This window comes from Elgaria multicarinata, chromosome 11 (assembly GCF_023053635.1).
Source record: "Elgaria multicarinata webbii isolate HBS135686 ecotype San Diego chromosome 11, rElgMul1.1.pri, whole genome shotgun sequence".
In the NCBI taxonomy this organism is placed as follows: Eukaryota; Metazoa; Chordata; class Lepidosauria; order Squamata; family Anguidae; genus Elgaria; species Elgaria multicarinata.
The window spans coordinates 20,487,895-20,499,433 of NC_086181.1; the positions used below are offsets into that span (position 1 = coordinate 20,487,895).

Consider the following 11,539-nt stretch of genomic DNA (forward strand, 5'->3'; position numbering starts at 1 on the left):
TTGTGTGAGTCCTGCAAGCATTCTAGAATTTTTGTTACTATTTTGGAAATATTCTCTTCTCACATAAATTAAATTTTTCTGAACTTGTTCTAAATTTATATTTTCTAGCTCTTTTTTCTTTGCTTGTAACTCTATTAAATTATGTTTATTTTTAGTTTGCCAATATTTTTCTCCAAATTCTTTATCTCTTGTTCTAACCTTTTCTGCTGTACAACCTCTTGCCTCTTTAAATTACACATTTCCCTAATACAAATCCCCCTTGTTACAGCCTTCATGGTGTCCCAAACAACTGCCATCATCGTTCCTCCCTTTTCATTTATTTCCCAGGTTTCTGACAATTCCTCTTGTATTTTCTCAACCACTTTAGTATATTTATCTTTGTATTTAATTTCCACCTTAACGCTTCTCTATAGTCCTTTCTAACTGTAAAATCTAAACTCACCAATGCATGATCTGTTACTCTAATTACTCCTAATTCCATTTTACATATCTTAGTTACAAACTCTTTAGAAATAAAAATATGGTCTATCCTCAAATACGTATGATGGACTGGCGAATAGAAAGTAAAACCAGGATCATCACCCCTAAGAACTCTCCATCCATCAACAAAATCCTTTTCTTTGATTAATTTATTTAAAATAGTAATATTATTTCTCTTTTCTGCATTCGTGGGGTTTGACCTGTCTACTCTATTATCCATAACCATGTTAAAATCTCCAGCCAATATAACATATCCCTCTTTAAATTCTTCTATTTCAGTAAAAAGTTCTTCATAAAATTCTCTTTGTCTTTCGTTTGGTGCGTAGACATTAATCAAAGTATATGTTTGCCCTTCAATTTGACCTTTTATCAAAATATATCTACCTTTCCCATCTTTTTTAATATTCCCTAAAGTGAATCCACTTCTTTTTGAAATCAAAATGGCCACTCCGTTTTCCCCTCCCCCCACCCCCTCCCATTTCTTCTCCCCCCACTAAATCCCCAGGAGTCTAACACTCCGGCCATTAATTATTAACCCTTGGGGGGGGGGGACTAAGTCAGCAACCCAGAACCAGCAAGGCATCTAATCACATCAATACTGCATATCAACTATGTTATCCAATTTACTTTCCACCACCTGCCGCTCCTCCTTCTCCTCCATCATCTTCCTTTGGATCATCACCCTCACCATCTCGGGGACCCAGCTCTAAACTTTCAAGTAGCTCCATACCTTGCTGCAGAGAAAAAACTTTATAATGCTTCCCCTTATACATAAACCTCAAAAAAACTGGGTAACCCCAAGAATAATTAATCGATCTTTTCCTCAATTCCAATGTTATTGATTTGACACTGCGCCTCCAGTCTATAGTTTGTTGACATAAGTCATTATAGACTTGCACTTGAGCTCCTTTAAACTTCAGCTCTCCCAATGATCTCAGCTCTCCCATCAGCTGCTCTTTTTGAAATAGTTTGAAAATTTGAGCAAGACATCCCTTGGAGTTGAACCCCGCCTGTAGCCTCCGATCCTGTGGACCCGCTCCACATCCTCTTCTCCAATCTCAAGGGCAGGGACCAATTCTTTAAACCAGCTTGGCAGTATCTGTCTGAGGTTCTCCCCTTGCTTCTCCACAAAATTACGAAGACGAATCGATGCTCTTCTGCTTTGATCCTCCAAAGAAATCAGTCTCTTCTCATGGTCATTAAATTTTAACTCCTGCTCTTCCTGCAGCTGTTGCACTTGCTTTCCCACTTGGTCCACTTCTGTTTTAACAGACTTCAGTTGTTTATCTATCTTGGCAACCTCTGCAGTTAGTTGGTCTACACATTTATTTGTCTTTCCAGCTTCCTCCTCAATTTTCCCAAAAATCACTTCTTTCATCCCTTTCATTAGAGCTGTAATTTCAGCCATAGTCACTAGTTGTACATCTGGATCAGTGCCAACTTTGGCAGCCATTTCTGCCTCTGCCTCAGCTGTATTTCGCTCACTATCTTTTTCCAAATCACTTATTTTTTGAAGACGGGAAGCCGTATTATTTGACGGATGTTTCCTCTCCCACTTAAACTTCTCAAATTGAATTTTTTTTGGTGGCATCAGGTAAACTATAACCTCTTATTTTTCTTTCTGGACTTTCTGTTAGTTTCACTTTCAACACAAACAGTTGCTGATTCACAACTGAGCTCACTGGCGGGGGATTTATTGCCGTAGTTAAACAGTAATTAGCAGAATGGGGCTATCAATCAATCTCTCTTCCAACGCTGGCCTTCTTCAGGAATATTTCACTCTGAAAATGCGCTCCGTTAGAGAGAGTGTTCAAAGAAAACAACTGCTCCCAGCCCCCACATTCCTTCGGTATGATTATTCAATCCTCCGTACTGACACAGTTTATTCTTCTCCCCCTGCCTTTAGCTCAGAGTTTCACAGACAATTCTTCATCACTGATAGTCCGATTGCTTTATTTGATATGCTTATTTAGACTCACCATCACTGGAGTAAAGAAATGCCCTACTGCTCCATCTTGTTGCTGGCTCTGCCCCCCCTCCTCAATGCAATCCTATGGGCGAAAACCGCCGTTTGACCCGTGCTGTCCGTTTGTTTAACCGATTTTTAAAAAATTCTAGCATGCGACCCGCACAACGCAGAGAGGTGAGAGTAGTCTCAAAATGACCCCCATCCATGACTCTTTGAGCACAAGAATTTTCAGAATGATAGCTTCAAAAACAACCCAGTTATCTGCGATTATTTGCTGCAATGCAATCCTATGGCGAAATGTTTTCAAGGTGGCGATCGGAGCGCTCCACCTGAACTAGGAGCTCCGAAAAATGGTCGCTTCTCTTCGCCTTGCTTCTAGGGGTCCGCGGTCCGCTTCTACTCCGCCTCTGGGTAAGGCGGAGCAGGCCAATCCGCTACTGCTTCTCCGCTCCTAATCGGAGCGGACCACATGCCTAGTAAAGAAATAGAGAACGGGGGTGATCTCTCTCAGTGTCATGCAACAGCCAATATTTAAAGGTATGAATCAGGCTAGACTTCAATTCATTCTGATAATACCAGAATGCAGTAACTTTCAAACGTTTTAGCTTTCAGGAAATGATCTCTGGATTTTCATAGATGCCATTTTGGGGTACTGGCTTGCTCTATCAAGTTTTGATCTGATAGTATGGCAAAACACCTGTCATATACAAATGAAAGGAATTTCTTTAACACACACACACCCAGCAAACCACTACTAACCCGTTACATTCTAGTTGTGGAAGTGCCCCGCCCCACTCTGCTGGGGCCACTGAACTTGGTGCATAACTAATGCAGTACTCTGATTCCTTCAGACATTTGGTGAGCTAAGATTGTTCCCATTGATGCTACTTTTGGTAGTCTCTACTTTTCTTTTTCTGCTTTTGGATTGCTGGAGGTAGTGATAAAGAAACAGAACAGATTTTAACACTGAAGACCTTGGTGTCACAAGGCCTGAATGAAGAGATTCCACCCATCCACCCTGCCTCTCATGTAATCAATATCTTGCATCTGAAGAAACTCCTCTTCTGTGTAGGGACTAGGAGGCACCAGAAATTCTCTGATATTTAATATTGATTTATGATTAATACAAGTGTAGTAGATTAGTAACATCTACCGTAAGATATATAATATATTCCATTCAGGTATGAGTTTACCTTCCTATCTTCAAATGTAGAAGACAATCAAGACTATCAACAGCAGCTTCAGCAGCCATGGAAGATATTGTGTGAACTTTAAACTACTTGGAATGTGCATCTGTTATTATTAACAACACTTTCCCCATAAACGGATCAGCATAATCTATGTGATGTCTTGACCAGGACCATCTTTGCTATTCCCATGGGTGTAAGGGTGCATTTGGAGGATCATGGCAGATAGATTGGCATCCCGCACTGTTTGCACTACTCTCTGTTGGCCTGTTCTGGGCCACCACACATACCTACACATAAGCCCCTTCATCTACACAATATCAGGATGTGCTTCATGCAACAACTGTAGCACAAGAGATTGACTTTCTAGTAGTACAACTATTCAAGACCCAAATACTAAACATTCATACTGGATACTACACTAGTAGTAGGGCTGTAAATCTACACTCCCCCCTCTATCAATATGTAGCCATTTTTAACACTTTAATTTGGCTGGGATTCTTAATTTGGGTGTTTTTGGTACTGGACATCTGCTAAGGGGATTGACATTGCTCATGGCTAAGCATAACCTATATTCAAGTTGTAGTGATAAGCAGATAATATCAGGGCCCATCTTTGAATTTTCAGAGAAGCCATTCTGGGTACTGGCTTACTCTATCAATTTCATGATCCAATATTATGGCAAAACACCTGTCATATAGAAATGAGTGGGATCTGTTTTCCCCCTGAACTACTGTTAACCCTTCATATTCTAGTTGTGAATAGTGCCACCACCATCACCACCACTCTGCTGGGTCGACTGAACTTGTTCATAGCTGATTGGACATTCTCGTTCCATCAGATATTTAGTGGGCTAACACTAAATGCCTGATGGAATAAGAGTTCGCCTTCCATACAACATGGAATCAAGACATATCAGAATTCTGTAGATATCACTATCATAATGAGGGAGGAAGCAGCAGCCAGGCACCTCTCCATCGTGCCTGGGTCCAGCTCCAGCTGAGAGCCCACTCCCTCCTACTACCAACTGTCACTGCAGAGGCCACCAGTGAGGGAGGAAGCAGCAGCCAGGCACCTCTCCATCATGCCTGGATCCAGCTCCAGCTGAGAGCTCCCTCCCTCCTGCTGCCAACTGTCAACTGTAACTGCTGAACTTTGCAACTAAGATTGTAGTGCCTGAATTTGCTTTCCTTTCCCCCCTCCTCCTCCCTCCCAATCCCCTTTCCTTCTGTGTCATGTCTTTTAGATTGTAAGCCTGTGGGCAGGGACTGTCAAGAAATACTTTTGTAAGCTGCCGTGAGAGCCTTTTTGGCTGAATGGCAGCATAAAAATGCTTGCTTAAATAAATAATTAAATAAATAATGAATAAGGGATATGAATGATTTCAACTTGTTCATTTTCTAGGTGTCTATGGAATCTCTCCCCTTTTTGTGAAAGTATATGTAATAGGGCCAATACCATTGCCCAGCTATGTAAGAATTTGCCATAATAGTTCAGCAACCACAAAGAAGACTTCACTTCTGACAATGAATTTGGTGAAGGTGCCTCAGTAATAGCACCTGCATTCTCTTCCATGGGATGCATGCTGACTGCATCAGTTTTGTGCCCCAGAGACACAACTTCCAGGGCTGAGAAATTGTACTTTTCCTTCTTGATATGCATGCCTGCTAATGGCAGCTTTGGTTTAAGTTTGCAGATGTATGAGTTTTTCACAAACACTCTTTGGGATAGCCACTGTGATCATTGTTGGCCATTGCTTAGGGGTGAACAATTCTAATTTCAGATTCCTAGCCTTCATCAAGGAAAGTAAATCACAATCATGGGCCAGTTCTACAACAAGCAGCATATAACACTTTGAAAGCAGTTTGAAAACTGTGTGTGGAATGTGTCAGTTGTCAATACCATTATAAACCGTTATAAAACAGATCCTGCCATAGTATCCATACATTATACAGCCCCAACAGTGGTCCTAAGAAAATATTTGTTTTCAAACTGTAGTTACTATAATACAAAGTAGGGATTGGGATACCGTATTTCTTCGATTCTAAGACACACTTTTTTCCCTAAATAAACAGCTCTAAAAATGGAGTGCGTCTTAGAATCGATGGCGTCTTAGAATCGAAGCAATACGGTAAGAGGAAAAGAGGAAGCTCCTGCAGTAGCCTCGAGCCATGCGAGCAAGGAGGAGCTGGGAGGGTAAGCGCCTGGTTTTTTGTTAATCAAATTTATTCGTAAGTCCCATCGATTTCCATGGGACTTACTCGCATGTCGTCGTCCCCTGGTGCACAGACAAGTAAAGAGCGGGACTGGAGAGTTAAGCATTTTAGCTCCTTAATCACGTCTTCTCCTCTCTCTCCCTGCCCGAAAATATTGTTTACTCTTTGTTTCAACGCCCCCCCTTCTTCCCGCGCAAACGGCGGTTTCTTCTCTCACAGAGGGAAAAAAGAAAAGGACACAACCATTAGAAGAAAGTGTGGAGGGGGGGGAGGAGGTTGGCTGGGCTGTGAGGGAAGTATTTCTTTGATTCTAAGATGCCCTTTTTTCCCAAATAAACATCTCTAAAAATGGGATGCGTCTTAGAATCGATGGCGTCTTAGAATCAAAGAAATACGGTATATCCCCTGTGTCCTATTCCCTTATGGGAAAGAAGATGAATAACCCATATGCTGCCTTCAAATTTTTAGGATCCCTTCCTGCTACTGGAAAATAGTAAACAATAATCTTCTCTCATGGGAGTCAATTAGCTTATGCTCACATTAGTTAAAACACTGGCTGATGCTTCAGCACCTTTCTAATCAGAGACAGGAGTTAGAGTAGAGATTTATGGGTAGGAAGGCCTTGGTAATTTTTATCAAGTAGTACTGTGGAGCCACTGTCCATCACTGAGGCAGGTAAGAACTCTGTAGGGCTTGACATTTTTGTAACAGCCATGTTTAAGAATAGGAGCTTCCAAAACAAATGGTCAGTCAAGGAAGCAAATACAGCCAGTGTGGTGTAGTGGCTAAAGTGTTGGACTGGGAGTCGGGAGATACGGGTTCTAGTCCTCACTCAGCCATGGAAACCCACTGGGTGACTTTAGGCCAGTCATAGGGCTCATCTACACCAAGCAGGATATTCCACCATGAAAGTGGTATGAAAGTGGTATATAAAAGTCAGGAGCCATACGACTGCTTTATAGTGGTATTGAAGTGCACTGACAACTGTTGGGGCCCATTGACACATACCATATACCACTTTCATACCACTTTCATAGTGTTTTATCCTGCTTGGTGTAGATGTGTCATGGGCCCCAACAGTTGTCAGTGCTCTTCAGTACCACTATAAAGCAGTAGTGTAGATCCTGCAGTGCACTTCAATACTGCTACAAAGCAGTAGTATGGCTCCTGCTTTTTATATACTGCTTTCATGGTGGAATATCCTGCTTGGTGTAGATGAGTGCACAGACTCTCAGCCCAACCTACCTCACAGGGTTGTTGTTATGAGGATAAAATGGAGAGGACGAGGAGGATTATGTATGTCACCTTGGGTTTCTTGGAGGGGAAAAGGCAGGATATAAATGTAATAAATAAATAAATAAATAAATAAATATCATTCCTCAACATGAACTGTGAAAAAAATGCCATAGTCCTGTAGCAGTGAGAAAGAAAAATGTAATTTATTTCTATTAATAATTTGCTTACCTAAATTGAAGTTATCATTTTACATATTTCCAGTACTTGATACATGAAATAATGAAATACATGTAATATCTGTAGAGACTCTCTCCTAGAACATAAAAAAGGGAAGTGGAATTTATGGCAAAAACGGCCATGTCATATGTGTTCTTATATCAGGAATGGCAATGGATGTATCACGTTGCATGACCAAGGTGATGAAGAGGGGAATGGCGAATCATTGAAGAAAGGGAGGAAGTGTTCAAAATGAAGAGAGATCAGTTAGATGCAGGAGTAATTGTGGTTTCTTTCAGATAATGGAAGTGGTGCCATTACAGAGTTTGTTAAGGAGGGTTGACACTAGGGATTTATGTGAAATTCATTTCAGTTAGTTTTAGACCAGAATTTATGTGGTTTGTACCTCCTGGTCTTGAACATGGACTGAGACACCATCTGCAATCAAAGTCTGTACCTTTCTAATCTTGCAGTCTGATTTGAAGATCAAAATAAAATGTCTTTCAAAATATGTATATTTGAAAAATACACGTAAAATGTGTACTTTTGAAAAATGCAAACAGATATTCTCAATGAGAGAAAATGCATACTTTTTGGTGCACAATGTAATGTTCACCATTCTTAATAAACAATTTTTTGCAAGGATATTTGAGTTCAGAGAACTTTCACCACCACCATCCCCAGTTGTTTCATCTCTAGCCAAGTGATAACTGACATTGGTTCCAGGCTTAAAACTGAGTGATGTCAAGAGAGAAAGCTCAAAATTAAGGTGGTTTCATCCAATAACAGACTGCTACTTTTAGCATGCACTGGGCAGCATTTGATGCCCCAGATGGTCCTCATCCAGTGCATCATACTCAAAATATTATACCATCAGACACATTAGAAACTCTATGCACAGTTTCTTTTTTCTTTTTCTTTTTTAAACTTTTACTTATATTTTGTATTGAAGTATAGAAAGACAAATAAACTCCTTGTTATTTCAGATTATTTTCACTCTGGCCATAGCTAGATGGGGCTTTTTCCCAGGGCAAATCCCAGGATCGTCCCTGTGCATCCACATGATGCACAGGGGATCCCAGGATTGGGGGGGGGGGACAATCCCAACCTCACCCTCTTCTTTGGCCCCAGTTTTTCTGCAGACCCAGGCTGAGACCAAGACCACAGAACATGTGGCTGGGTGCTGCAAGTTGACCTGGCTCTGCACGCTTCCTTGCGAGGAGCCTGGAGCTGCACATGGGGCACAATGCTCCTCGGGAACACTGCGACCATCGTGGGTAGGGTGGGGTGGGGGAGCAGGGAAAGTAATTTAAAATTAAAAAACCACTTACCTTTTGCGCATGAGTGTTCGTGCACTGCTGACCCTTTAAAAATAAAAAATGGCATGCGCGACACCTCTCTTTCTGAGGTCATTGCACGTCGCATGTAAACAAAAGAGGGATCTTGCATTAAACACAATACGAGATCTTCCCTCCTCCACCGCAGGATAACAGGTAGGTCTAGCTAAGGCTTCTGGCCCCATTCAGACAACATGCTAAACCATGCTGCTTAACTACAACATGGTTAACGGAATGGATTAACCTTAATGCATTCCATTAACCATTTTGTGGTTAAGGAGCATGGTTCAGTGTGTTGTCTGAACAGGGCCAGAGTATAAATGCAGCCAAACTAGGGAAGCACTTAGGCCTTCAGTTTTAAAAAATGAAAAATCTGTTGTGTTAGTGTAATTTTAGATCTTTGCACTACTGCTGTCTTTTATTTCAGTTCTTTCTTTGGGTTTCTTTTGTTTTAAAATTATGGTGTGTGTGTGTGTGTGTGTGTAAAATTGCAATTTATGTTTTTAAGTTTGTTTTGTGAACTACCCAGAGAGCTTTTGCTAATGAACAACCATGAGTAAAGAATGATGAGCGCAAGTCAAGTGCCTTATGTAGAAAAGCCCCACATAGAACAACTGGACCTTCAGCAAATTACTTCAGTGTGGAGTGCTTTTATTTAGATTTTCAGGCAGCCAACCATACCTTTCCCCAAAATACATTTATACAAGCCCAGCCCCAGTCCTGTTTTCCTGTTTTCCTCCCATAAGAGTCAGTCAGCTTTCCATTTTATTTATTTTTTATTTATTATTGCATTTATATTCCACCTTTTTTCCTCCAAGGTACCCAAGGTGGCATACATAATCCTCCTCCTCTTCTCTATTTTATCCTCACAACAACAACCCTGGCCCAGAGTCACCGAGTGGGTTTCCATGGCCGAGTGGGGACTAGAACCTGGATCTCCTGACTCCCAGTCCAACACTTTAGCCACCACACCACACTGGCTTTCCATGGCCACTGAGCATGCTCAGTCTTCAGTGGGCTGTGTCTAGTTCCACCTTTTAGGTTTTCACACTATAAAGATGTCTTGTACTACTGCAAACTTTGGGATTTTCCAAGATGGAACACACCTTCTTCTTGTGCATGGGTGGTGCCATTTTGGCTACATATGGATCCATATTCAGTGAATTACATCACTCTTAGTTTACGGGATGGGGGAAATCTACTCATCCACAGTATGTTTTTTTTAAGTACTACAACTCCCAGCATGCCCCAGCCAGACTTCCTTTGGACTGCATCCTAATTCGATTTGTAGAACACAGATTCTTGGCACTTGAAGCCTAAATATTTATACTGTTATCCTTCAACTGTTTACATTGGTGGGGTAGGTGCTGCAATACAGGGCTAGTTTTGACAATGTAACTTTTACAATAATCTGTTAAAAGATTGCTGCTTTATTGACTTAGATTTCACAGACTTGACATTCTTCCAATATGAAATTTAATAGAATATTTTTGTGGTTGATCAATTTTGTTTTCCAGATGTTTTAGTGCTCCTGATTGATAACGTGATAAACACATGAAAAAGAATGTTTCGAAAAGGAATTTCTCACTTATGTTTGTTTAAAGAATCATGGAGAATGTCAAGGATTATCTTCGGACCCAATAGAGGCAGACACATTTTTTTGTTTCTATTGAGTATCTAGAATAATTGGTGTTGATTTGTGTATGGTTTTGAAGATTGCTGTTTTATTTTATTATTTTTTAATAATAGACTCAAAGAATGAGCCCTCACAATCAGACTATGGTCAATGAATTCATTCTTTTGGCATTTTCCAACCTAGGCCAGCTGCAAATCCTCCTATTCAGTGTATTTCTTATCTTCTATCTGACAACTGTGATGGGAAACATCCTCATCATTTTGCTAACAACTCTGGACACCACTTTGCACAGCCCAATGTACTTCTTCCTCCAAATCCTGTCCTTTTCAGAAATTGGATTTGTATCAACAATTGTTCCTAAGCTGCTTGTGAACCTTCTCTCCATTAAAAAGACCATCTCCTTATTAGGATGCAGGGCACAAATATACTTTGTCTTCTTTTTTGGTGCCATGGAGTGCTTCATTTTAATAGTCATGGCATATGACCGCTTTGTTGCTATATGCAACCCTCTGCGTTATACAATCATAATGAACAGGAAGTTCTGTATAGTGCTGGTGACAGCTGTATGGGCCTCAGGATTCCCTGTTGCCACTATACAGAGTACCTGGCTGCTCAGTTTCCCTTTCTGTAGATCTAACACAATTTCTCATTTCTTTTGTGATGCGCCACCAATTCTAGAGTTGGCCTGTGCAGATACTTACAGGTTTGAGCTATTTTCCATCATAGGAACTATTATCATTCTTTTCTGCCCCTTCACTCTGATCCTGGTCTCCTACATTCATATTATTAGCACCATCATGAGAATGCCTTCAGCTGAGGGGAGACGGAAAGCTTTCTCCACTTGCTCTTCACACATTATTGTTGTGACTCTGTTTTATGGGTCAGCTAGTCTGACTCACTTTCAGCCTAAGTCAAGCTATGCCCAAGGGAACAAGCATTTGCTGTCTCTCTCCTATGTGATCTTCACACCCATGTTAAACCCTTTCATTTATAGCCTACGGAACAAGGATGTAAAGGGAGCCTTAATTAAGCTGCTCAGAAAGAAAATATGATTATGATGATAGGGATGGGTGACCTTCCCCACAGCCTGATTGTGCTCTGCTTGTCAGACTCCTGCTGGTTGCCTGGTGAGAGTGCATGACTTTTTTGTTTTTATGCGCAAGCTAGATCTTATACAAAATCATGTGTGGGGATATTTATGGAAACTGCAAACTGTGTTATACTAGAGTGACCAGATACAAAAGAGGGCAGGGCTCCTACAG

At 40.9% G+C, this 11,539-nt stretch overlaps 1 protein-coding gene across 1 annotated transcript; it reads left to right on the forward strand.

Moving 5' to 3' along the window:
* The first annotated feature begins 10,399 nt into the window (after window positions 1–10,399).
* LOC134406082 (olfactory receptor 10A5-like) lies at window positions 10,400–11,329 on the forward strand. Its single transcript, XM_063137335.1, has one exon. The coding sequence runs from the start codon at window positions 10,400–10,402 to the stop codon at window positions 11,327–11,329; it is 930 nt and encodes a 309-aa protein (XP_062993405.1).
* Window positions 11,330–11,539: the final 210 nt, after the last annotated feature.